We start from the raw sequence: 27995 nt of genomic DNA, 5'->3' as shown, positions 1-27995 counted from the left end.
GGAAGTCCCGCCCCGCGCCCGCCGAGCGCCGGCAGCGGGCGGGGCGCGGGAGCCGCGAGATGGCGGCGGCCGGGAGCGGCGGGAGCCGGGCGGACAACGGCTACGGCGGACAGCAGCCGCGGCGCAGGAAGGGCCCGGGCGCGCTGGCCACGGGCTACCTCGTTATCTACAACGTGGTGATGACGGCGGGGTAAGGACCGGGCGGGGCCGCTCGCGGGGCTCCCCGGCCGGGGCCGCCGCCGGGGCGCGGGGCTGCGCTCGGCCGGGCTGCGGCCGCGGGTGGGTCCGGCGGGGCAGCGAGGGCAGGGCCGGGCGGCTGCCCCGCGTTGCAGGGAGCGGGGCCGGGCCGAGAGCAGCGAGCGGCCTCTCCCGCCGCCGTGCCCGCGCTCTCGTCTGTCCCGAGCCCATGCGGCTGCACCGCCCGGGTCCGGGTCCGGATGCGGGGCTGTGCCCCGTGCCCCCCGTGCTGTCGGTGGCCCTGCCTCTCTCGCACTTTGGATAACGCTAAAGCGCTCGGCCGAGCCCTCGCTCGCTGCTCCTCATGCTGGAGAGGGGTTCCTGCGCGTCCATGCTCAGCTGCTTTCCCGCTGTCCCGGCTCTCACCGTGCACTGTGGCCGCAATCCAGGCTGGGTGCCCGGGGGTCCCCCGAGCCTGTCCCTGGCGGCTCCTGCCCAGCCTGTGCCAGGCCTCGGAGCTCCTGGCCCGGGTGACCCCTCAGCACTGCCCGGCCTGTCTGCCGTGCCCCTTCCAGAACGGGCTCTGCACAGCAGCACGAGTGCACGTTCGCTGGGAGCTGCCGTGCTTTAGCAGTGACACGTTAATTTGCGCTGCAGCGGTTCTCACATCCAGGTGGCTGTAGGTTACTTGCATCACCATGTCTGTGGTGTAGATTCCAGCAGATTTCACTAGAGAGGTGACCCTAAATACAGGGAATTTGTCCACAGCAGTAGTTCAAGGCAAAGATCTTGAGCCCTGGAAGATTTCTCTATAAACCCTTTAGCTGTTCTGTAATTTGAGGTTGGAAGCTGCTTTTGGGATAGGTGAGGTGCTGGACCAGCTTGGTGCTCTGCCCTTGCCCTGCGTGGCAGAATGCAGACTGGGGCCAATTGGTGCTTGCTCGGGTGTGTTCTTAGGTGCAAAACTAAAAATAGTGACAACTGGGGATTCTCAAGAGAAAGGAGACATTTTTATTATTTTTTTTTTTAATCAATTGTGGCTGTCGTATCTCATTAGCATCCAGATAAAAATAAAACCATCTTTTGAAAGATTGGGGATATTTGGGTGGGAGAAGAAAAGAGCCTTTAAAATGGATCCCAAATGAGCATATTTTCTGCTAGATAAACCATGGCAGGTGAGGAGTTGAGCAAACAGAGTAGTGTCATGTTTGGGGGGGAAGGTTATTGTAGAATTAATATAGATACAACTCACTTCAATAAGGCATGAAGATTCTTGTCTTTGCTGATGGCAGCTGATGCTATTTCAGCTTACAAGATATTTACACTTGTGTGGATCAGAGGTAGGGGAGCTGGGAGAGCTCAGTTCTTGTGAGGTGCTTGGTACACCCATTACCCAACAGTTGTGTTACTATGAAATGTTACTGAGCTGCTTCATGGCTCCATAGGATATTTGCAGAGTATTTCACTCAGAGGGCAAGGATAATTACCCACCAGTTTGATTTAAGTAATCTGTTGTTTCAGAAATAATTAAATGAGTAATACAACGCATTGCAGGCAGTCAGGAGAGCTTTGCAGTTGTGTTGTGGTGTCCCTGCACAATGTTAACAAGTTCACCTCTGAACTCTTCTAAGAAATAAAAGCATTTCCCTGCTTATTTTGCTGCTCATATGCAATTCACTTGTGTTTATAAAAGATATAAAAAACCTGAGAGAGAAGCTGTGGTATAAATGGAAAGTTTTCTTTGTGGTCACGAACTTTTTGTTGTGGCATGCAAGCTCCTGAGCATGGGAAATTTCTATTGCTTCAGAAGAACAAATTAAAAAAAAAATTGAGCGCTGGAAACTCAGAAATAAATAGCATAAACCTCTCTTTAGCTTTCTGTTGTCATATAAATCTTGATCCCAGTGTTACCCATTTTCTTGATTTACACCAAACCTCTTAGAAAATTCCACTCTTGGGTGGGATATGATTTATGGTTCTTTAACATGAGCTGCTTTTTCTGGCCATGGTTGTGATTAGATAATTTGTGCAATTTGGGGAGTTACCATATGAGTTCTGTGATCATGGTCATATCTCTGTGTTGTCTCTCACTTCTCTTTTGGGGTAGGTCACCGAGGCCTCTCACTGATAATTCCTCTTCAAATGGCTGGGGAGTTGGCGCTTCCCCCGGACACTGCTGAAATTCCACAATGTACCAGGTTGAGCATGGAAAAAAGCTCAGTTTGTTTCTTATTATCGTGAAGCCTTTTAAAAAGGTAGTTTTTCTGGAGTTGGTTGACAGAAGCTCAGTTGTTCAGATGAAAAGGTCTAAAGATTGATACACAGCTGGTGGCACTGATTATTTACTGGCCCCATGTCAGTCAGAGTGCTCAGACTTAGTTTCTCCAACTCCACTGCCTTGGAAAGAGAATTGTGAAAAGAAAAAAATAAAAAATTCAAGGTGCCCAGGTGATGAAGTGATGCTCTAACAGCACATTGGGTTTTTTGGAAGTGGTTTGTTTGGTTTGGTTTACAAAAGGCTTATAAACTGAAGCACACAACATTGTTGTGCTGTAAATAGGTACTAAAGTAAATGTTCTAAAACCATAGTTGTCTTACCTATTAACTTTATTTAAAATAGATCAAGTAGCATAGCTACTGTATTTACTTTGCATTTATCTTGGCTTAGCTAAAGAAAACACAACTTACTCCAAAAATAATATATCTTATTTCTAGTTTTATGCTGTAGTGCACGTGGTGTATGGATTCCTACATAAAAAAATCATACAATGGTTTTTACAAGAGCAAAACTGTACTAAAGGCTTGTGCACCTGTGGATCTCTGACTGGAGCTGCATACACTTACTATTTGGTTCATGTTTTGAGTGGGTTTTTTTTTTCTTAGAAACAGGACAACCATGGTACAACAGGGGATAACCAGTACTGCAGTTGGTTCTCAGCTGTACTTGCTCAGGTTTTATTGCCCATGGTTCCAAGCATTAAGCTGCAGAAAGCTCTACATCTTGCTTCGTTTGTGTTCAGGCAGACTCTTTTCCCATCACAGTGTGAAGCTGTGTAGTCATGTTTGACCTGGCATGGGGAGCTCATTTCTGGAGGCAGAGATGCAGCATAGAAATTACTTTTCCTAAAAACTGTGCTTGACCAAAATCACTGAATAGTGCTGGGTGGGGAGAGAGGGCATGCTGTGAGAGCTGAGTGTAAATGTTAGATAAACAGATTTAAAATGTGATTATGTTTCTTATTTTTAGTCAAGTGCTGTAACTGACTAGTACTTCTGGGTATAAGTAGCTGCTGGTGGTATAAACAATGAATTTTAAAAGGATTTCACTCAACAAGGTCGATGGTAATGTAATAGCTTTTGAATTTGCAAGGGTTTGTATTAATCAGTGTTGCTCAAAGAGTGTTCTGGGTTATGAGTTTCATTGTCCACGTCTTCAGTGAGTGGTTGTTGAGAGTCAAAGTACACTTCTCCCTTTCAGGTGCACTCACTGCATAGCTCTGCTGTATTCTCTTGCATAAATGTTACAGAACCGCAGTAAACTTTGCATAAGAAAATGCCTTTTTATGACCTGTGAGAGAGTCAAGGGAGTTAACCTAAGGACCTGAGCACAAAGCTTGTCTATCAAGTCTGACCAAATGAAAGTAAAAAACTCGGTGTGTGCAGTATTCATTTTTCTTTTTCTGGATTGATCAAAGAATGGTCATCATCCAGTTTGGAGTTTACAGACAGGGTAGCAGTAATTTAATGAAGTGTAATTCCAGCTGGGCTATCAGGTGGAGTTCAGTGTGTAGGTCAGAGAAATGAGCTTTCATGAGACAGTGGTGCCTTTTGCTGCCCTTCTAAACTTCTTGCCAAGTTCCATTTTCAGCTGATATTCCTTGGTTTCACCTTCTCCTGTTCTATTTTGTCTAGTCCTAGAGGGTGAACAACTATTTAAGAATCATAGAAGCAGGACAGAGATACTAGAAGCTTCAGCACAAACTAGGTTCAGCTTTTAATTTTGTATGGATTCATGCTCTGATCTGTATCAAATGCTTTTTGAAGGATAGTAAATGGAATAGAAAGTACAGTCTTGTTGGAGTCTGTGATCTGGTACGAGGGTGGAGCTGAGCAAAAGGCTGGAGCTCCTCTGGAAGCTGTGATTTACCAGTCTCTGTTCAGGTGAGAATGGTTTGCAGGCACAGCCAAGAATTGGCATATTGTGCAACTGGAGAAATTGCTCAATTCAGCAGTTTCTCAACAAACATGGAAGATCAGGAAAAACAGAGAAACTTGACAGATAAGATTACAGTGTCAGTCTGCTCTGATTTCCTATTCTAAAGAAGAAACAGTTGGTGTTACAAGGGGGAATCACTAATACTGTAGTGCTTACTGGTTTATTCTACACTGAAGTCCAAAGACAAAATGAATCTGATTTATTCTTTGTAAACATCAATTACTTGGCAAATGTTTATCCTTTGGTTTCACAAGATGGCTTTAACTGAAATAACTTGTCACTGAAAAAAGGGAGGTCTTGTTTCTTTTTCCCATTTATCTTCCCCACTACCCCTGCTGTTCTTTGGTGCATGTCTTCCAGAAGTTAAGGCAGAAATTAATTAGCTTTCTTTCAATTCTGCTAGCAGATTTTGTTACAAACACAAACTTGGATGCCAGAGTTACTTATTGTTGAAAAATGTGAACTTCACTGTGTGTTCCAAACAATTATTACATTTGTATGTGCACATACTTTGCAATATCCAAGCTAATGTGATACTTGTAAGATTATAATATGATGTAAATAAAGGGAATTTCTTCATCATCCCTGTTACAAAACCACAGCTACACACCTTTTTTCCAAAGGATGAAAACTATTGCGTAGTCAGTGGGCTTGCTACATGTCTACACATTGAGATGAATTAGCAGAGACACTTGGTGATTTACACCAGGGAGGAGGTAGAGGTAAAATTGGGTGGCATTCAGAGTAGTTGAGTGTAAGACAGCCAGGATGAGACTGTCAGTGAAAAGTTTGGGAGACCCTGTTAAGGATTGTTCTTGACCAAGCAACCCCTTCTCCCCGTGTTTGCCAAAAGCAATTGGAAACTAAAGTTAACTATAGATGCTATTTTCAAATGGAAAGTGTTTGACCAGGGTTGACCACTCATCTTGTGTTTGTGGCTTGGCATAGACTTGATTGAAGAATTTCTCATGCTGTGGGCAAGCACCAGCTCTGGACAGCTGTGATAGTTAGTGAAAGCTTCATCATCTGGGATGAAAATTTTTTAGGTTTGTTTAAGTTACCTGAAGGAAATATCAGCAGGGTTAACAGGTCATATTGTCCACATACAGTCGCAGTTATATGGGCACTACTTACACAGGCTCAGATGTATTTATTAGTTAAAAAGGAAAACTGGGATGGGAATGGCCATGCTGCCTTCAAGGCTTTAGCAGGCTCAGTTTTGTTGAAGTTATTTATCTATAACAATTTCTCATATAATATATGCTACCAACTAAGCTGGATGACCTCTCATAATGTCTAGGGGTTTACTTTGAACTGAAATGTTAAAATCAATGCCTTCTGAATCTTGTTTATGTCATACTGCTCTAAGTTGGTAATAGGTCTCTGACTAGCTGTCAGGGGTTTTCTGCTTGAACTAAACAAAATGTGATGCCAATCTGCCATGAATACATTCCACAACTAATTAAACAGAGCTCACTTAAAAATAAATGGAGACATTAGAGATATTGGTACCATGTCGATGCTGAAAAACACTTTTTAAAAATGCATCATGTTTAACTTGGATGAATTTGTAGAAGATGCAAGTATTTAACATTTCCATTGTTGCAGAGTCAGCGTATTTCAGGACAGTTCTGCCTGTTGCTTTCTTGAGTATCGAAAGAGGGATTAAAGGTTTCTTTTTATTTATGTTTTGCTTAATGTCTCCTTTTTTGTCTCTTTCAGGTGGCTCGTTATTGCAGTTGGTCTAGTTCGGGCATATCTGGCTAAAGGCAGCTACCACAGCCTTTACTATTCAATAGAAAAGCCCCTGAAATTCTTCCAAACTGGAGCTTTGCTTGAGGTGGGTGTAGTCCTATTCCCTGGCCTTACTAATACTTGCATGAATGTGTTGTATTTCTTACATTTACTTTAATTCTACTTAACAGCTCACACAAAAGCTGAGTTTTCTTTTTAGCAAGAGGGAGTTTTACTGTCTGCTATTTAGCTTGGGCAGCAGAGCTAAATATTAATCTTAATCATTGAAATGCAAATACTGAATCTTAAGCGCTTGTAACAGAACTAAATGTGTGTCTGAATTGCTTAATTTGAAATGTTAATGATTTGAATTTTTCTTTTTGTTCTAGATTCTGCACTGTGCACTTGGTAAGCCTGCAAATTTTCTGCTTACTATTTTTATAGAAGACTGAACTTTTAGCAATATATTACCAAGAAAAATATTACAGTCTGTGAATTGCTGAATTTAATTCTTGCATAAATTACTATTTTTTGTTTGAAATACATTCCAGTTTTTTTACTCCCTAATTTGAGAAGTCACAAAACAGTAAAACAGTGCTTCAGCTCCTATCTGAATGTTCACTAGCCTCTTAAAGAGTAAGATGGTGTTGAGGTTCCTAAAGCTGCAACTACAAACTTGCTGTTTTTCATCATTGTCCAGACAGCCACATAATGGAGAGGTTATTGGATTGTAGGTTGATAGTGAGTTCTGTGGGATGTTTTAATAACCAAGTGAGGTGTTGGGAGAACCGGTGCTAGGAATGTGTCGGCAGAGGGCAGTCTGGTTCTGTCGTTGATGAAGTAGTTCTGACCCTCCTGAATCATCCAGCTGCTCGAAAAATGTCTTAAGAAGGCTGTTCGTAAACTGCACAGATCACCCCAGGAAATGAATGATCATATGCACCTCAAATTAATGTAAAGGCTTCTCCGAGTAAACTGTGTGTATCATCTATTTGCCTGTGCTGCCAAGGCAGTCCTTTCAATGCTATTTAATTTTACTAAATATCAATTACTATTTTTTACCAGAATAAACCATACTTTAAAAAAAAAACTTGTCAAAAATTAATAGAAAAATGTGTCATTTTTAAGGTCTTACATAGCAAGTGGCAATAAGGCAAAGTTAAATCTTGGAACACTTGCAGATAAAATGCTGGTTTTACCATCCTAAATCCATAATGCTCTGCTATTTTCTTAACCTAAACTGGTGTGCAGACACCAGTGTTTACTGGTACTAAATTTAAGAATGTAAAAAATGCAATTGGTTTATCAGTTCCTCACACTTGGATGTCTATGTCCATCAAATCAGTGAGTAGCAGGAGAGATCCTGTGTTCCACCTTCCAGGCTGATGCAGAACAGCAAATAAGATGATTATGCAGCCTTCCTCTGTGTAAAACTAATCATTCTGGCTAAGTTGATTTGAGGTGTGGATCCATTTAGCCCATGTTATCCTTAGTAGCACAATTTAATATTAGAGAGAGCCATTAGGGGAAAGTGGCAACGTTTTATGCTGTTTTTATTCTGCCTTTTTGCTTTCCCTAACAAAGCTCTTTTGCAAAAGATTGGTTTTGGTTTTCTTATAACTGGCTGTGGACTAGATTTTTTTCTGTTAATGGAAGTGTTTGTCAGCTAAATAAAGTGGGGGTTTTGCACAGCTGGATGCACTGCTGCTGTCTGCTGCAGTCCTACTGACTGTAGCAAAAGTTTCTATGCAAGGAGAAACAGGAAATTTGCAGATTCCTTTGCCCCTGCTGAACTAATTGCTCTAACTAGAGCTGTAATTCTCTGTCAATAGAAGAGCTTTTGTGTGACAGATGGCTGTGTGTATCAGCATAACTTTTCTCTCCACATCTTTTCAGTAGAATCTGTAATGTTAGCATCTGTGAGGCAAGTCCTTCAAAATACAAAGACTGATAGGGGAGTGTCTCTGTGAAGCATGGTGGAGAACAGGACTTTTGACATATGGTAAAGTTTTTAAAAATGCAGAGCTCTACCTGGAAAGGAGATAACATGTAGCCCAGAGACCAAGACAATGTGATAAAACTGAAGAGAATTATGTCTGTAGGATTTTCCTTTTTCCTCTCAAGGAAGCCAAAACATATCATTCAAAATAATTCAAGTGAAACTTGCTTTTGACTTTTCTTACTCTTTCTTCCCATTTAATTTTTCTCTTTGGCCTCTACATCTTTCAGAGGCTGTTGTGTTGCTTGTGGTTTGCATTAGCTTTACCAGCACTTTTCACTGTATCTTAGGAGCTACACCTGCTCTTTATCATTTAGATGTTTGAGGAAAATAAAACTTTGGGCTGCAAAGTTTAGAAATTGTATGTAATCTTGCAGTCTAAAACTATTCCTGTTCTGGCAGACCTGGCTGCGTAGGGTCCTTTTACTGACAGGTCAGTTGGCACCTCAGAACTTGCTGGAAGAACCAGTGATATCTGCCTCCTTGAGAAAATCTTCAAGTTGTTTCTGTACCTGCCAGTGCATCAGCTGTTCCCTGGGGTTTGTTTATTGTGGGGTTAGTTTTTTTGGCTGGTTGGCTGGTTTGGATTTTTTTCTGAGTTGCATTTCCAGGAAGATACTACAAACTTTCTCTCTATCAAAATATGGGCTAGATTGGTGTTTCTGAAAAATACTTAGAATTTTTGATGGCTGGTTTTTTTTTGGGATACACAGTGCAAAACATATTTATTATCTTTACTTTTTAAATCACAGTAATGAAGAGCATCTTGGATATTTTAATCAAACAGGATTTATTTGAAAGATTGTATCCCAGAAGCTGTTTGATTGAAATTATCTGATTGAGCTGTTCTGTGTATTGAGGAATGTGCTGTAATTGCAACAAGATCAATTACATTTGTTTGCATTTTGATGCAGAAAGCCTTGTCAGGGGATTGCACTGCATTATGCAGTATAAACACACTGAAGGACTGACTTCATATTTTCAAATTAAAAAAAAAAAAAATGCTTTCCTTCCAGAAATTTCAAATAACTGGACTTTGGTTTAGCTGTCTTTTATTTCCCCACCCCTACCTCCTGGTAGTCAGGAATATTTACTAATTGCAAAATATCTTCCAGGCATTGTTCCCTCTTCTGTTGTTCTGACTGCTTTCCAAGTAATGTCAAGGGTTTTCCTGACGTGGGCAGTAACACATAGTGTAAAAGAGGTAAGTCAGTCTACAAACTGATAGAAAAACTATTGATCCATGCTGAAAAGCAATAATAAGACATTATTGCTGTCTTATTGTCCTTAAAATGTCTTCTGTTTGTATCCCAACATGTAGTTCATATGAATTTCTGTAGATCAAAAGAAATAAAAATAGATCTGATGTCATCTTTTGTTGACAGTCAAATGGAGCAAGGTTTGATTCTGTCCCTGTAAGACATCTACCTCCTGGACAGATTCTGCAGTCCTTACTGACAGTTAAACAGCTTCCAGTGTGTAATACAGAACACAGAATTTGGTATAGCCTTCTAGTGTTCATTTCACTAGTGCCATAATTAAAAGCAAAATCTTGTTGCCCTCCTGCATATGCAATTGACTTCCTGTGGCATCTGAAACTCCCCCTCAATTGTTTGTGCACAGCACTGCCTCTGTGCTCTCCATTGTCCCTCTCCAGGATAATCTTTCCTCTGTCCTTCATTCAATTTTCTTATATTCAAACATAGGTAATTTTGGGGGGCTGAATGTTTTTTCTCACTGCTCACCACACCAAATAGTGCTGTACTTGATGCAGATCTCTTTTGGAAGCCGTGTTTTTTGAAGATTATTCTTGACAGCTGTTTTAAAATCTAGACATGCTTTAATTGGTACAGGTGATTGACTCGTGTCATCTGAATCCTTGTAGTAGCCCAGATATGCTGCATCTCTGCTGTAACTTTAGCCAACCAATCTTACTGGCTTTCTTCTCATTAAAGAAAAGAATTAGTCTCAATACCAGTGTCAGCATGGGTGCCTGAAATAAGTGACAGTCATTTTATGCATAAGATTATTTGTGACTTGACATGGAGAATGTCTTAAGAAACTTGTCTTATTACAAAGTCTTGAGGGAAGCTGCTTTCTCTTCCTTCCTCCAAACCTGCTATCAGAGAGCATCCATGCACATGTAGAGTAACATAAGTCACTGTAGTTCCTAGCAATTAACAATTCTTTCTGGTATTGTGATGCTTGTTCATGTGAAGCTTTAGTTTCATGGTACTTAAAGTGGAGGAATGTTATTTTTCTCAATAAACATAAAACCTATTTTCTAATGGACTTCCGTGTTGGTGCAAATTAATGTACTCTGGTCTCTGTTAATTCACCAGAAAAAAGTACTAGGTTTTGAACAAAAAAAAAAAAAAGCCATAATCTCAAGATGTTAGATTTTATATATATATGTATAAAATGCTTTAAAATAAATACTCTTGGAGTTGTGCTTGTTATCTATATGATATTGGGATATCTGGTGCTTCATAAAAAACAGTGATAATGTGTTTTTATGAATTGTCTCCTGGTTTTGAAGTAACCCAAATATTAAAGGTTAGAGTGGAAGGATTAGAATTATTTCATGTGTTGTCTGTTAGACATCAAAGAAAAACTTGTAATATGATTGTGGGTTAGGTTTTTTTGAAGCTTATGCCCACATTCTCACCAGAGAAAACCGACAAAATGGGAACAATGAGTATAGCCAAATATTTGCTATTTGACTTTTAACAAGGATTTTTTCCAACAATATTCCATGCAGATTTTTTTCCCCACACTTGTGTGTTCTTCTGGTTAAAATCTTGCAAGAGACTGTATTATGTGTTACTTTTTTAGTGTCTTAGAAAGTGGGTATACGAATGGCTTGGATGAGGAACCCTGTGATGAGTTTCTGACCTGTGACTTAGAGCAAATAAATCAAATAAGAGGCTGTATTCTGACCCCTCCCCTTGCCCCAACCAGGGATCCTGCAGGGTCACCTGGGGAGACGTATTGCAAGTGTCACAAGTGTTCTACTTTCTCTAAAGGGATGTCTGCACAATTGAGCTCCATGGTGAAGGCCAGGATTAAATTGTCACACAGCTTTATGGAACTTGTAAGCGATGCAGTTGCATGATGAGGTTCTTGTAAAATAAAATGCCGTTTTCCTCTTTAACTTTTTGAGTGAGACTTGTTCAGTATCTTGCTTTCCCAGACTGTTTTTGTATATAATACAGCTAAAAGAGGAAATTATATTGCATCCCTTCTTCTGTCAGGATACACTTCTAGAAATGTGATGTGATTAGAAGCATGCTTCTTGCCACTAACACGTTTGTGCTTTTTGTGGACTTCAGTGCTGATGTGTTGTTAAACTCCATATGAAGTTATTCACAATAAGTGTTAAAGCATGGCAAATGTTAAAGCACTGCACACTGAGATTCTCCTCACCTGTCCTGTAGGAGCAGTTGTTGGTGTTGTGGAGGAGGGCCTGGCATGTCATCACTGCTGGCCATTACAACAGAAAGGAACCAGTTCAGTGAATTTTACTATTTCCCTTGCAAAGGAGGGGAATGAGCAGCTTTGTGTGAAGGGCTGGGAGGATGTAGGCATAGAACAGAAAGTGCCCTTCAGCTCAAAAGATGTCTTCTTAAATTTGTGTGAGCAATGAGATCTTCTGGTGACATCATGGCAGGCCTTCATGGAGTTCCATTCTGATAGATAATTCTGCACCCAGTTTTGATGGGTAATTAAAAAATGGTGTCAGCAGGCAGTTATTGCTTATCCCATTGGGCTCAGTTACAGATGAATTGCAAATAAGTGTAATATATATTTAGAGGAACTTTCTAGAGCACACAGGCAAGAGTTGCTGTGAAAACAACATTTACAGCACATAGAGTTGTAATTGGGACTCTAGTTTCTGCAGCTGGGAATTGATATCTTCAATCAGTAGTAAAGCATGCTTACTTAAAAGAGAGAAGAACATCTTAACTTACAATATTTAGGACCAAGTTGTAGGAAAAAGTCCATGCTGGAAGGGTCAGAACTCTGAATGGCTGAGTACAATTGAAAAACCTGACTCATCATTGCTTTACATCCATGTAAAATTAGAGCAATACCATACAACACAATAGTCTGTCAGGCCCTTTGTGCCTACTGTAATGTTTCCTTTTTTTTTATCCCTGAATTTTATGTTTTATTTTTTAATTACTGCACCAGAGAACCAGCTCTTTGGAGAGAGACGTGCTGTTCCAATATTTTCCATCATTACACTTGCATAGTACTGCTGGTTTTGCTCTTCTGCATTGGATTGCTTAATTATGTGTTTAGCTGAAATTTTCTGCAAATTTGTCAAACTGTTACTCTTAATGTAGAGAAATTTCCCTTTCCAATCTTAAGGAGAACATTAAAAACCTCACAGGCTTTATTTTGTCAACTCCCATCTTTGCATCTTAAAAGATAGTGGTTTCTTTTATATTTTAGCCAACGTTGTCTGCTATTCACAGTATTTAAGAAAAGCTGAAATACATTCAGAAATATATTCATATATATATATATAACCTCCTTGATGATATGTTGGCTTGAAACGCATGACAAAAAATTATGCCTGTTGTTTAATTGACCGCTATTAAGAGAGTTGAATAAATAAGGTGTAAATAAAGTTTTGACTTGTGTCTAAGACTTCCTGGAAAGACTGGCATGAAAAAAGTAGTGGAAGAAGAATTGAATTAGTGGTTTATTAAAGGTCTGCTGTGTATTTGCCCTATCTTCAGCCTGGAGGAGGAATGATGCAGCATTAGCAGTGGCTAAAAGAGTAAGACTCAATAAATTATTTTTCCTTAGATAGGGGCACAAGTTATGAAGGCACAATCAGTGATTCTTTTAAGTGACCTAACAGGGTTGTGTGTTTCATAATGGTGTGAACTGTTTTAATAACTTCTAATACAAAGGAGAGGGGGGAGACCAGACCTTGAAGGCAGTGTTAGAGATGTCATGTGATAGAACTGGACTGTACCTGCTGTAATTTTCTACTTCCATGTGTATGATTCACTGTTAGCGTCCCAGTTTCTTGTCCTTGCTCATATCCTTGGATGCTGCTTCAAGGTGCAAACTTTTGGGTTTTGACTTTACCCATTTCCATAGCTAGGGAAAGAAGTGGGATTTAGAGCACCGGTTGAAGCCTGGGACTCACAGGTTTAGGTGAACTCATCACTAAGCTGCTACTCCCGATGTGGCCAGAAGATGCAGCTCTGGAGTGCTTGTCAAGCACATTCCTCCTTTGGAGCAGCAGCATCTGGGAAGTGTTGTTCACTTTTCTGTGTTGAGAACTAAGTCTTCCTTATAAAGCAGACCTCAAACAGGATTAGGATCCTGCAGCAATGTGTAAAAATAGATTTGGTCTCTTCTCTGAAAATCTTCAAGTAATTTTTGGATTTTGCTCTTTTATGATGATGTAAGGGAGATTAATATATTAAAAAAATTATCAGAATGTGGAAAAAAAGACTAAGGTGCTTTTGCTGCAAAATACAGTGAAAGTGACCTGAAATGTTACATGCTGCAGAACATAAGATTTACAGCACAATACAGATTAACAGCAGCTCTGCATTCCAGGATAGCTCAAAATTTGTGTATAATTTTTTCTGGATTTTGCAGTCTGTAACAAAGCTTTTTCTGGGTAATTCCCTTGGGAAAAAAATTCTCTTTTTTTTACCCAAAAGTATATGGTCATTCCCCTCCTATTAAGAAGTTTCTGACTGTCCACATATATATATATATATATATATATATATATATATATATATATATATACTTGATCTTTTTTTCCTGTTGGTTTGTACTTTGTCCAAGATGAATAGAGTGCACCACCCACATCTCTGACCTCCTTTTCCCTTTATTCAAGAGTTGGAGGAAAAGAGAAAATGTGGGCTCAACCCTGTGGTTGAGGTCTTTTTGTTCCCACTATCCACCTTGAATTTGGGCTCAAGGTGCTCATACAGCTGGGAATTCTGTTGAAGAGGGGAGGGAGGGAGAAGGCTGAATTAAAATCATGCCTGCTCCCTCAAGAGTTTGTCCTGTGGGTATGTGACTCCACATATACTTGAGATCCTTCAGGAACTTGAACCTCATAATGATGCTCCATAATCTAATAAATATAACTCTTCATTTTAAAGTACATGCTTTTGAGGATTGACCTTATAAATATCACAGATAAAGGCAGTTTATTACAGAATGTTTTGAGCTTAAAAGGGACCCACAAGGATCACTGAGTCCAGCTCCTAAATGATCCCATCCAGGGATCAAACCCACAACACTGGCATTATGAGCACCGTGCTCAGACCAGCTGAGCTGATCTCGGGGTTAAACTGTGGAGGAGTTACAGCTGCTTCACTCATGTGTGAGTGACATAAAAGCTCCAAGAGGTATAAAGCAGTGAAACATGATATTGCCTTGAATGTAACATTAGAGGAACCATGCTAGTTACAATAAGCAGAAAATGGAGCAAGGAACAGTGAATCAAGTCCATCAACCTTACCTGAGGTGAGACAATCTGAGCATGGTTCTTCTCCCAGCCTGAGATCTGGTATTAGCTGTTCTGCTGCTGCTCAAAAGTAGGACCTAGTTTCTGACCAGAGAAAGGAAAACAGTGCTTCTGCTCAGAAGTACCATGAACTAGTATCAGAATATTAAATCTAAACCAAGTATCAAGTGTTAGGCCATTCTTTCTGCACTAGGAGACAATTATAGGACAGAAATAGAAGCTGGTACTCTATAGGAATGGGAAGAGTTAAGAATTATACTCAGAATTTCAGGGGTTTCTTGTACCAGTTTACCTTGCACAGAATATGAGAGCTAAAGTTACCCAGTCATGAAGCAGAGCTATTCTTAAGCAACTAGAAAAATACAGAGCATGATAAGAAGGGTTTTTTGCTGTTGTTACTAATGTTGCTTTTAAGCTCATTCTTGGAGTCTGTTCTCTAAAATGATGCAGTAAAGTAACCCACAGTAGTTGGATTTTTGAGAGGTTTCCTTGGGTCTGGTGAGTAACTGGTCATGCTAAAGCTCATACAAAGCCTTTTTTCCATTCTCACAGGTACAAAGTGAAGACAGCGTCCTCTTGTTTGTAGTGGCCTGGACAATCACCGAGATAATCCGTTACTCTTTTTACACGTTTAGCTTGTTAAACCATCTCCCTTATCTCATCAAATGGGCCAGGTCGGTAGCATCATAAAAATTACAGCCTTAAAGCACTGATCTGACAAGGATATTTATCTCTTAAAGTAGTTGCAGTGCAAAAAATTAGATTCTGCCTTCAGGTAATTGCCCCGTTTGCGAACATGACTGCCTAGCTTCTTTCCAGCAGATTTTCGTGTTACAAAAATCTATTGCATTGCAAGCTGAAAGAGTCATTTGTCTGAACTCCGTTCCATTTTCAAAATAATAGTTTGTCAGAAACTGATATTTAACAGTAGGGGATGACAGTAAGTAAACTGACATTTAGCAGTAATTCTTGAATCCACTGATTGTCCTTGAAATAATATTTAAGTTCATTGATTAATATCAACTGTATTTGGCCCTGTTGTAAGTAGTAAAATGACTTCTACCAAAGAGTTCAGAACTCAAATTAATAAAGTGTGTATGTGTGGAGAATAGTTTTAAAGATAATTTGTAAATTCTCAGATAAAATCTTTAAATATTTCCAAACGATTGCTGATTTGAGTACTTACCTTGCAATAGTGTTCATACATTGCCATGTTCTAATCAAATAAGATTAAGGAAAATAAATACTGAGTAGAGAATTCAAAATTTGAATATATGTAATATCATTTAACAAATATTTTGTCAGAGTTTGTCATAACTTTTAATTCTTTCTGTGTTTTGTTCCAGGTACACTTTGTTTATAGTATTGTATCCAATGGGAGTCTCAGGTGAATTACTCACAATATATGCTGCATTACCCTTCGTCAGGCAGTCTGGCTTGTATTCCATTAGTTTACCTAACAAGTACAATTTTTCATTTGACTACTATACATTCCTGATCCTGGTCATGATCTCTTACATTCCAAGTAAGTATGAGTTTGTTAGGTTTCTTAGTATTAACAGCTGTACCTGGAAAAGCAAACAATTGTGGGATTAACAAACATAGAAGTAACCAATCTAGTCTTGTTTAATTTTTGCATGGTTCACAAAGGTTTCTCATGGAAATTTCAGCTTTTCCTGTTTGTATATGTATGTTTTCCACCCCCTCCTTTGTTGTTTTGCAAACATACTGTGTACCATAGTTTTAGAAATAAAAAGAGAAAAAGCTCTGGATAGAGAGAGATGAAAAAGGCACCGATGTGTATAAAATGCCTTAGAGTCTGAAAAAGTGACACTAGAATTAAAAAAAAAAAAAAAATCAAACAAATCTGGAAATTTCTCTTGAAGGGCTTTTTCTGCCCTGCAGTCTGTTTTCTCTGTATTGTGTGCATGCAGTTATGGCAACTTTTGTCATCTGCTTCCATATTTAGAGTTAAATAAGGCATTTTGCATTTAATTAAAAATGTGATTGCTCTAGCAGAAAAATTAATAGTACCTGAAGCCTAAGAACAATATCAGTTCATCTCTTTAGAATGTAAAAGGCAATGGATAACTTAAGCAAAAGTGGATAAGCACATCCTCTAATAGAGATTGGGGGACTTTGACCATGTGACTGTGCATCTTGCAGGCCCCCCTTCACACTTTATTGACTTGAGTCTGTTTTCTCCTCAGTCTTCCCTCAGCTCTATTTCCACATGCTGCATCAGAGGCGAAAGGTACTCTCCCACACTGAAGAGCATAAGAAGTCGGAGTAATTCCAACTCTTTTTCAGAACTTTTCAAACATCAAAATGCTGCAGTTTTTCAATACCCAGCACATTTGTAAAGAGTATACCAAGATAAGTCAGAGGTAAAAGACCAATAATTTAGCAAGAATAACTAAAAATCTGATTTCAGTGAAATTCCAGGATGTCAAACATTGAAATAATTTTCAGCTTGCAGTGCTTCAGAAAACTTAAACTTTATATGGCTTGGCAGTTAACCTTTTCCTTAAATGATGTGCTAAATGGTTTTCATTTATTACTAAATGCCTGAAGGTTGCAGTATGAGTGATGAAGTTGTACCCACTAAATGCCTGAAATGGGATTATATTACTGATACCTCTTTTTTAAAGTGCTTGACTGCATGCCAGAAACTGTATGTATTGCTGTGAAAGCAAACAGTATGCTCTGGAATACTTCAGGATAATGTCAGAGACTTCAGTGGAGAATGTAATCTGGGCAAAGTATTTGAATTTAGAAAGGTAGGTTGTGTATTTAAAAGGTGATGGAAACAAGAATAAGAAACCAATTACGGAAAATGAGGGGAATGTGTTTTTTTAGGAATTTAAACAGTACAGTGTCTGACCAGAGTGTGCTCTCCGAAGATCTTGTTTAAGCTGATCACTCAAACGCTAATATTAATTCAGAGGCTGTAATTCTTATCTGAAACATCAAAACTGCAAAGTACTGCATCCCTGAATACTTTTTTACATATTAAAAAAAATTAATACTAACTGTAATACTTTAGTGGTATCAGTAATGAATCTAAACAATATAAGGAGATAGTTCACCCAGAAATAGGAGCAGTTCTCCCTTTTTTACTATAAATTATCATCTCTAGTCATTGTCTGTGATACTCATCTTTCAGTGCTGAGGACTACTTGGTCTACTGTGTTTGGGGGCCTTGTTCCTTAGCCTGACTTTTCTCAAGTGACTGAGGTCATCACCCTGGCACATCCAAGCAGGCAGTTCCAGGCACTCAACGTCTGAAGTGTTGCAAAGTCATAATCTGCTCCTTGCAGAGCAGATTCTCACATGTTACATGCTGCTTTGCAGACTGGACAAGTCACCCTCATCTGTTCTTTGGAAAGAGTGGAAGACCACAAGAAGTTATATTCTCCTAGGTGCTTTTCTCTGGGTTCTCAGGCTTAACCTTTCCTTGGGAAGGTAAAAGGAAAATGAAAGAGCTGAGAGAGCCTTGTGGTGAGATAGAAAGCACTAGTGCTGTGTGAGCTGTGCCCCAAGTCTAGAAGAAACTTCTGACTGGAGTGACAGGAATGAAAGGAACAGAAGGGAAATGAATGGATATCCAAGCAAAGACAAAAGGAAATGTAGGTTATGGCTTTGCTCTGTTAGGAATTGATGGCCAAATAGTCCTGTCTGCATCCAGTCAGAGTCACTAGACAAGACCATGTGGGCTTCTCTGGCATCTCTTGTTACCTGATTTAGTGCACAGATGAGGTGTGACCACTCCCATGCTGCCTTGTGCTGTGCCTGCCAGCACCTCCCCTGGACATGGCCCAGTTATGTTTGACACATCCCAGCTCTTCCTAAACACAGCTGGGAAGTACTGAGGACACAGGCTCTCTGTTCTAGCAGTTGGGAAGCACTGGATTTACAGTTATTCAGATTTATACTTCTCAGAGTGATATTAAAAAAAATGCAACTTGGAATTTTCAGTAATTTTCTTTGGCTTCATGAAAAGGACCGAATTTTCCTAACTCTCACTATATAGAGCCTTTCCTGTTCAACACAAACAGGATTATTATAAGCAGAGAAAGGGTAAGGGACAATAATATTCTTTGCTTCTATTTTCAACATTTTGGAGCCAATTATTGACTGAATTAAAAAACACAGGAGGTTGTAGCAAGTTGGGTGTTGGTCTTTTCTCCCAGGTTACAAGCAATAGGACTAGAGGATACTGCCTCTTGTTGTGGCAAGGAAGGTCTTGATGGGATATTAGGAAAAATTTCTTTGTGGAAGGGATTGTCAAGCTTTGGAACAAGCTGCCCAGGGAAGTGATAGAGTCACCATCCTTGAAGGTATTTAAAAGACCTGAAGATGTGGTGCTTAAGGACATGGTTTACTGGGATTTTGCAGTGTTAGGATAATGGTTGGACTCTATCTTAGAGTCAAACCCAAACAATTAACCCAAACAATTCTGTGATTCTATTACTATGGCCATATACAACCTCAAAATGGTTTTGGATTCAAAGATGCAACAATACAGTCCTTTCTGTATTAGGTTATGTGCTTTGTTGTAGTGATCTGAGAAATGTTACATTATTCTGAACTCATTGTTTGAACGTGTGAGCTTCCACCTCTGAACAAAACATGTCCTTTTGTTGTATTTGCTATTAAAGAAGTTAATGTCAATATTTCTGAAGGATGTCATCTAAAAGATCTGATTTCCTGATGTACTTATGTTACTGGATATTGTCAATGCTCAGCTCCTGAACTTTTCTTAATTTGATTTCTGTGCCCAAGTAAAAGATTTGGTTTCAAATTTGTTGGTCCAATTCGGAGATAAAAAATGGCTGAGTAATACTCCTGCGTGAAACAAACTCCTGGCTCTGTTGATGAGAAAGATACAGTACAGATCTACAACAGATAGCACTGGCACCATGGAAAAGCAGAGCAAGCTGCCAGGAGGGAGAAAGCTTCTACAACCAACACCTTTGCTGAATAGGCTTCAATATGGAATATTTACTTTAATTGAAAGTATCAATTTCTGACAAAAATGCAAATAAACTATGGCATTTTAAAAGAAAATGGAGTTACTTTTCCTTTCAAAAGAAAAAGAAGCTGCTTTTACAGTAAGAATTCTTACCAGCAAAGCTGATTTATAAATTATATTCTGAAGTCTGAACATACAGTTACTATGTACAGAAATTCAGTGCTTCATGTTGCAGTGCTTTCTCAAGTTTATCTTCCATGGAAATCACTGGAAGGTGATCTTGAGAGAGAACCATAGTGTGATGCCCTAAAACTGTTTGGGTTGTTTCCTAATACTGATTTTGCTGACACACGTGAGGTTTCTTCTCATAAAAGAGGTTTCCCCTCATCTGTCACTGAAATTGTCAAGTGGTTTCTGTGAACTCTGTAATAGAAGCTTTGATTGGTACTGTGTCACAAATGCAGAGGGGTTTATTTTCCCCACAGACTGTTTACTTGTCTTGCATGTTCTCCATCAGCCTTTCCAAACCAGCAGGCTCCCCCTGCTTTGGTGCTCTCTGTTGTGTGCACTGGTTCAGTTGACAGCACTTTTTGTTCTACCATGCCAGCTCTGAGTTAGTCACTAGCCTCCAAAAGACCAAGGTTTTCACCAGTGGGTAGTTTACAACTGGAATTGTAGAAACATTCATATTTGTAAATTACAGTAAGAATGCAGGTTACAGTGCAGGTAAATTGTATTTTTTTCACAATGTGATGTTTTTATCAGAGGGTTTTTTTCTTTTCATTATGAAGGTTGGCATTTGTGTGGACCAATCTGCAGTGTCATTTTAAAACTTATCTTTCAGCTTAAAATTTTCATGAGTATACATCAAATCATATATTTTGATGTATATGTCAGTGAAACTTGGGTGAAAACTATATACAGTCATTTTTGTATTTTTTTCTATGTTGTGAAGAATAAAATTGTAATTTTATAAGTCTGATTCACTAAGATTATTATAAGTTAAATGTATTTTTTGTATATTTAGGAATCTGGTATTACCTGGAGCTCTGAAAGACTTAAGCATAGATTTTTTATGCATGGTTGAAAGATATTTCAACTTGATAATGCAGTGAAATGGTTTGTATGCTAAAATACTAGTCCGTGTTGTTGCCTTGTGCAGTTGATTCTGTGCTCTGCCTGGATTTGGCCTACTGAACAGTGATACTAATTGCTATAATCCAAATAAAATAATTCTGAACAAAATATGTTGTATTGTTACTGTTTAAGAAACAAAAGCAGATACTTTACAAATGTGAGTTAGAGTTGTATTTTTATTCATTTGTATACAATTTTATTCATTTGTATACAATATCTTTGAATTTAGAAGTTCTTTTAGCATATGTAACTCTGGAGCTCAGACAAAAGAAATAAGAAATTTTGTACTGTTACTAATGCTCTGCTTTTCACATTCAAAAGAAGTGCTCATAACAACACCTTAACTGGCTATGTCAACACTCAACTTCCTGAAGGATCCTCAATTGAGTGTGAGCTCTTTGTTCTCCTGCTATTATCTGTACTCTGGATGCTGATGGTTTCCTTCAAAAACAAAATTGAATATTATAAATATAGTGGAATGCTTAACTAATGCAACAGAATACTTCAGAGTTCATTTACTAAATATAATATGTCTGCTACCACGGCAACGTTTTTAGCATTTTTAACACTTCCTGAGAGAGCTTTAAAAACTGTGTCTAGATGACATTAATGCTCATAAATAACAAGTTATAATCCTCTAATAGGAACTGAGTGGTAGCTGCAGAGTGAGTGCTATTATTCTAGGCATGTGCTTGTCATAAGATTGCACAAGTACAGTGATTTTTTGTTGACTGAGATGGGATAAAATGGTGTTGTCATGGCCAGCATCAGCACATGTCCTACGCATGATGGCTGTGACTTAGCACTGCTGTGTAATTAAAAACTCAGAAATGCGGTGCTGTGGAGAGGTGCTGAGCTCTGTTTGTGCCTTACAGGAATGATCACTGGCTATTTGTGTTTCCTCTCTGCATTTTGAAAACTGTGTGTGGAAACAATTGTAGTTCCCTAGGGTAACAGTAAAAAGTCTGAAAAGCATAAGGATTCTGTGGTTGTCAGCAGGTTAATGTCACAATAATGTGTAAGGCTCATCTTAAAGCATTGGCAGTTCTTGATATAGGACTAGAGGAGAGATCTGTGCTGGGCTGCTGAATATAAAATAAAACGGTGTGAATATCTGTGTGATTCAGTTTCATGTGATGTGAACTGAGCATTTCTACAGTTGGGGGTGATTGATTCAAGCCACCCAACTGCCTGGAACTTCCATTCAGTATCAAGTAGCTTTTAAATTCTGCTTCCTGTCTCCTAAACAAACGCTCTTCCATACTTGTCAGAAGACTTACAGTAGTAAGATAATTAATAAAGCTTCTTAGGTGGTTTCTGAAGGCTGCCTTTGAAGTAGTTGCAATTGCAAATGTGGATTAAAAATTCGTAACTCTTAATAATCTTGATCACTAATTTCCAGAATAATATTTTCCTTTACAGATGTGCAAGATCCTAAAGCCCTTTTTATGGCTTTACAAGTTAGGCCATAAACACATAACAGATTATTGTTGTCAGAGGTTTGGTTTTTCTCTTTGATGTGCCACAGCTGCCTCTCTTTAGATTCAATTTATTCTGTGCAGTTTGGATATAGAAATTTTACATTACCTGGTACTACATGAGGATATTATTGGGAAATTCTATGGTGGAAGTTTTTGCAGAGGCTTATTCAGCTGAACTGTGAACAGTGATCTGCATTTTTTCCTGTGTTTTTGACTCCTGCTACAGACAGTCTGCACAGTCTTCTGTGAACTGTAACCACTTGCAGCAACTGTACATGAAAAACCTCAGTACTGACATTTTCTAGTTTGAACACCAGAACTTGCAGAATCGTAGCTCCTGTGTAATAACATTCAGCCTCTTGGGCAGGACAGTGGATGAGTCTCACTCTGCAGAGGTAATCTGAAAATACATATAAAGGGATACAGGCATTTCAGGTATCTTTAATATCAGTTTTAAGTTGATGGCAATGTAAAGACCTGTACCTTGTTGTTTTCTGCACATAGCATGCCCACAAAAACCATCAGTTGTGGAGAGTAAATAGGAAGTGGAGGACCCTCTAATCAGCCTGGCAATAGATGGCTTTTATGAAATCAGTTTGCCATTTAAAGGTTTCTTTGGGTAAAATACATCCTCTTCATTTACTGGATAAGAAAAGATAATGAGTACTGGTCTCTACTTAATGACCATCAACAAAATGATGGGATGGAAGAGGAGAGGTACTGGAGGTTACAGAGCTCTCCTACTGTGTTTCCCAAAGAATATTTGGGCATTGACAAAACATGAAACTTTCTTCCTGTTCCCTTTGGAATCCAGTAGTAGTTGTTGTTCTTTGGGGCGAGGGTGGTGGTGTTTGGTTTTGGGAGGAATTTTTTGTTTGTTTATTAAGACAGAACAGCAGCACTTAATGGAGATGCTGCAATGTTTAGTCTAGTGTGCTGATGACATGAAGTTTGTTCTATTTTCCTCCAGGTGTTTATTACAAGACTATAAGGAACTGGATGCACTGAATTAGGTGTTTTGTTTTAGTCCATTCCTGTGTATAAACCTCTGCTGGGAAAGTTGCTGGTTTGAGAGTATCAAATGAGTTTCCTTACCCAGCTTTTTGGTGCAATTTAAATTAAGTAAGCCAAGCACTTTGTTAGCAAACTGGAACAGTGGAAAAAGCTGTCTTGCATCAGTGAGAAAATGGATGTAAAATTGAAATCAGTCATTGCTGGTTAGTTTACATAGTAAGACTGGATACTGTTACTTAATAACTAGTTACTAAGACATTTGATACTGTTACAGCCCTTTAGCAGAAGCAAACTCTGCAGTCTGAAAATTCTGAGTTATTCTTCAAAAGGTATTGTCAAGCCAGACTTGTGTGGAAACCTGCTCTGGGCTTACAGGTGTGTTCAGACAAGGGACAGGTGTCAGCATTCATAGGCTGCTGTGCTCCAGGTTCCTGCTGATGCATAACTGCAGATGAGGCCTCAGCATGCCAGATTTTGAAGAAATAAACTGCTGACAGAAAGGTGTGAAGCTCCTACAGAAAGATGTAAAACTCCTACTGTTGTGCTCTGAGCTTTGTGCAGCCTCCAGGAGTCCACTCAGTACAGATATTTCAGTCCTGTTCACTGCTTTGCTGCTATCCAAAGGTGAGCAGGTAAATCTCTGCTACAGTTAACAAATGAGCTGCTCTGTTCACGTTCTGTGTCAAAAACTGGAATCCTTGGCTGGTTTTTTTTTTTTTTTTTTCTGTTTTTTTTTTCTTTCTTAATGTCAGGATTATGTCAAATCCCTGGAATGACCACATGAATTACATGCATTGTGGTGAATTTCATGATGCAATCCTCCTGTATCGCACATGTGCACTTGGAGATCTGTAGCCCAGCTTTGCTTGGACTAAACAGCATGGGCATGCAGGATATTTTATTTCTACATTTGGGCTAAAATATGGGTGCTGCTGTGAAAAAAACTGATAAATGTGATTCAATAAGCACCTTGTCTTGCTAGGCTTCTTGTGTATCCCTAAAAAACCCCCAAAGTCAGTAATGAGTCAGATTGTTTTGGGCTGGGATTTTTGTTTATTTTTAAAGTCACTGTGGTTTTGTGTTTTCACCATTTTCTCACTTTTGGTTCTATTCCTTTTGAATCATCAGATTATTGTGAGAGGGGTGGTGTGGAGCAAGAGAATTTGTAACAGCAGCTTGTTCAGTTTGAGTATTTCATGGCTCCAAGCTGGACTGTGTGATTATCTCTTGGTTTCAGAGGGCTGCTTTGGATAGTCTAACGTTCTGCATTTAATGCTTCCATGAATCTTGGAGTGCATGAAGACCTTGAAGAATGAAATGTGACACAGATGTTCTGAGGTCACTATCTAGTTGGTATTCCCCATTTAAAGTAAATAATGGAAATAAAGAATGCTAATGTTTGTCTACTGCACCTGTTGTAATAATAATAAAGAAATGTTTGTATAGAAATTATGAGACTGCATGTGAAACCAGAATTTATGTGAACTTGTATGTTGAAGAAGTTTAGATCTGCCACAGTAGCTCTCTGCTGACTCCCTCATGCCTTCCTGAAGGTTCTTGAGGAGGTGAAATCATTTGAGTGATTTTGTGCAAGCAGTTTCTAAATCTTCCACATGTTTACTTCCATTTAGGTATTATTTTAACCAGATAAATACTTTTTCAAAAAGAGACATGGTTCGATTTTAATCCAAAATTTTATTAAGATATGATTGAAGGTACTGAATTAATTTTTGCCCAAATATCCCACCCACAAAAAATAAAATAAAATAAAATAAAATTAAATTAAATTAAATTAAATTTTAAAAAAGCTTTTATGATGGGGCAGGTAGAATTTGTGAAGGCTGGGCTAGACTGGAGGGTGCATCATTAGCCTTTCAGGATAAGGAAAAGGAAGTTTTCTCTGTTTTTCTACACAGTATTGGGATATTTGTTGATCTCTGAACAAAGTAAGTAAATATTCTCATTTTATATGGACTTCTATGCAAAGCACACTTACATTGATTAAGATCATAATTTGTACATAGCCATGTTGGGACTGAGATATAGAAGCTCCTCAATTTTACACTCATCCTTCAGAAAACGGCTGGCCTAAGTTGTGAAGGAAAAGGCAACTCCTATCTATCTCCTATCCTAAGTATGATTGCCTGATTTTTCTTGTAGTAAGTGCTAGGCATTTTTAAATTACTTCACGGCCATCCAGGATATGCAGTTTTGCTTTCCTGCATAACTTTTTGGGTGAGATAAACATTGTATCTTGCTGCCATTTGTCATGAGGTTCCTGAATTCAAAGCGAGAGCTGGGGCTTGAAGAAACGGCATGTTAGAAGGGCAGCTGTAGATAACCTGTCTGTATTATGGTCTCTATCCTTAATATTAAAATATCCTGCTTGTTGCCTTTGTTGTACTACTGTTCTATGTCGTCCAGTAACATCATCAGCTGGAAGTGGGCATTAAAGATTTTTACTATCCATGTGGAATCTTATATCGTCTTTGTCATAGCCCTATATGTCCTCATTGTGTGAGGTACCCATTTAGTTGGTGCTACTCTTAGCTTCTGAGACACTTTTCAGCTTCTTAACACCCTTGTTGTTTTAACAAGTTACAGATTTTCTGCACAATCTCTTCCAAATGCTTCTTTACCCCTCTTTAAACTCAAACCTCATATTTATCTACCTGTTTCTAAAGTTACAAACTTTTCCCCTCTGGCTGGTTTTTTTGGTTATTTTTTTTTTTTTTTGAAACACCCTCAAACTGATTAAGCATCAGTTCTTATGACATTACAGAAAAGCAAAACTGTATGTGATACAAAATGACATTGTGAAAAGAAACATGAACGATAGTTTAGAATTGAAACTACCATTTCCCTGGTACCTCTGTATATAAACTTCCTGGAGAAGAGGCTGTAGCTTACTGTGACTGGAGTTCTGCCTAGGATTCAGGCTTCCAGAGGCTTTCATGATGCAAAAGATAAGTAAGACTTCATTTAGTCCTAGGGGTGAAACATTAAAACCTTAAAATTACTTGGTCTGTTATCTGAGCATTGCTTTGTTGATATCTAGAACAAAATGTAACAAGATGTGGATGTTGAATGTGCTTGGTTCTTATACATGCCTTCATAGTAATTTTCTGTGAAGCAGACTTAATTTTAGGGTCACCAATTTTGTGGATCACCTTTCTCCTTTTACTTGCTTTTAGTGTGAAAAAGTGAGATTTTTTACTGCTGGCTTTGAGAGAAGAACTCCAAAACGGGACTTTGTGTACAAAACAAAGAGACCTGTCCCAGTTTACAGCTCACTGAAGAATTGTTTCACTGTCTTTATCCCTTGGGTTCAGGCACTGTTCAGCCAGAGTAACCAACCACACAATTCTTGAGTGTCGTTCTACTCAAGTAGAACAAAAGTAGTGTATGGATAGTGACAGTGTTGTATAATATCACAAGAAATGATAAATTCCATCTGAAGGGCAGTGGTATTTATATATAAAAATGTCTCCTCGTGGGAAGCAAACTGTAAGTTCAGTTGTGATCAGCTGCAGGATGTAGCATCTGTCAGGAAAGTGCCATGTAAGTGAGCCCCACTCTAATAGTTGTGTGTATTGTTTCAGGGAAAATCTTTTAACTGTGAATTCCTGGTAAGTAAAAGATGCTCTGTGGAGCATCTGAAAATTCAGCATATGGTTTTACAAACCACTGAAATGCACAAAGGCCTAAATTGCTGTAGTTTGTGGAGTTCCTTGCACGTGTAAAGGACACGTGAAGGGCTTCTGTTTGGAAGGTTATCCGGTTTGGCTTTTTTCCCCCAACTGTGTCCAGCAATATTACCTCTCTACAAACGTTGCTTATCTCTGTCCCTTGATAACCACAGCTTCAGCACTACTACTGCTAAGGACTGCTTGTGAGCAGGGATTTTCAATGTTTGATCAAACATCTAGACAATTACCAGTTTCAGCAACTTAAGCCAAGCAGTTATCTGATTTGACAGTTTGTTTTTAATAAAACATGATGCAGAACATCAAGCAATAATATTATTCTTAGTACATATGATGCTTACCTTCAAAACACTGTAAATCATTAATTGGCTCACTTGCATTTGCAGAAAGAGTGAAAGGACATTGTGGAAGAGACTGGAGATTGAAACTTGCTGGGAACTGCTGTGGTGTCGTCATGCCTCACTCCCAGTTTAGGGAATATGCTATAAACGGTGTCACAGCGCTGTCGGGTGAAGGTGAGGGCTCTAGCTTAAATGGTTGAAAAAACAAGGTAAACCTACCTGCGTGTGTCTTTTACCCTTAATTTCTGCGGTGAGGTGGGTCCAGTAACAGGTGCTGCTCTTGTCAGAGGGTTTTCTGGGGCTTGATTTTCCTCTGTCCGCCAGTTCGGGCACTGATGCTCTTGATGCTGCCGAGCGGGCGGCAGCTGGCCCGACTCGGGAGCCCGGAGGCAGCGCCGGGAGCCGGCCCCGCCTGCGCCGTGCCGCGCCGCCCGGGGAGCTCCGGGACGCGTCGCCGGGCGGCGCCGAAGGGGTTAAGGCGCCCCGCCCCGGGCGCGCGCATTGGCGGGGCGGCGGCGGCGGCGGCCAATGGCGGCGCGCGGCGGCGGGGCCGCGCCAATGGGGGCGGGCGGGGGCGGCGCGGCCGGCGCGCGGCTGAATGGGGAGCACAAAGCGCGGCCGGGACGCGCCGCCGCCGCCGTCCCCGGGAGAGCCGCGCGCGGGGCCGCCGCTCCCGCCGCCGCCGCAGCCCCGCTCCGGC

General features: G+C 39.7%; 1 protein-coding gene and 1 long non-coding RNA gene across 3 annotated transcripts; one reads left to right on the top strand and one right to left on the bottom strand.

Moving 5' to 3' along the window:
* Nucleotides 1–59: 59 nt before the first annotated feature.
* HACD2 (3-hydroxyacyl-CoA dehydratase 2) lies at nt 60–27472 on the top strand. 2 transcript variants are annotated; one of them, XR_008437912.1, is made up of 8 exons: nt 60–190; nt 6116–6233; nt 6517–6535; nt 9242–9330; nt 15193–15314; nt 15987–16165; nt 16851–17027; nt 27341–27472. XR_008437912.1 is itself a non-coding variant. In XM_053982565.1 (7 exons), exons 1-7 carry the CDS (start codon nt 60–62, stop codon nt 16931–16933), a joined length of 741 nt encoding a protein of 246 aa, XP_053838540.1. In that variant the 3' UTR covers nt 16934–19314. The 2 variants fall into 2 exon arrangements, 1 of the variants encoding a protein (XP_053838540.1); XM_053982565.1 differs by lacking the exon at nt 27341–27472 and having other exon boundaries at nt 16851–19314.
* LOC128810042 (uncharacterized) lies at nt 20965–27693 on the bottom strand. Its single transcript, XR_008437913.1, has 3 exons — nt 27515–27693; nt 22530–22633; nt 20965–21193 (listed from the first exon to the last, which is right to left on the bottom strand). It is a non-coding gene; the product is annotated as an uncharacterized LOC128810042 (long non-coding RNA).
* Nucleotides 27694–27995: the final 302 nt, after the last annotated feature.

The sequence above is a fragment of the Vidua macroura genome, chromosome 7 (genome assembly GCF_024509145.1).
Source record: "Vidua macroura isolate BioBank_ID:100142 chromosome 7, ASM2450914v1, whole genome shotgun sequence".
Lineage (NCBI taxonomy): Eukaryota > Metazoa > Chordata > Aves > Passeriformes > Viduidae > Vidua > Vidua macroura.
Note: the sequence above shows the minus strand (reverse complement) of the source record. Positions and strands in the feature narration are given on the sequence as shown.

Coding starts and splice junctions, on each gene's coding strand:
- HACD2 (XM_053982565.1), top strand. CDS start 60: ATGGCGGCGGCCGGGAGCGGCGGGAGCCGGGCGGACAACGGCTACGGC. Junction 9,331..15,192: donor TAACACATAGTGTAAAAGAG/GTAAGTCAGTCT, acceptor CCATTCTCACAG/GTACAAAGTGAAGACAGCGT. Junction 15,315..15,986: donor TATCTCATCAAATGGGCCAG/GTCGGTAGCATC, acceptor GTTTTGTTCCAG/GTACACTTTGTTTATAGTAT.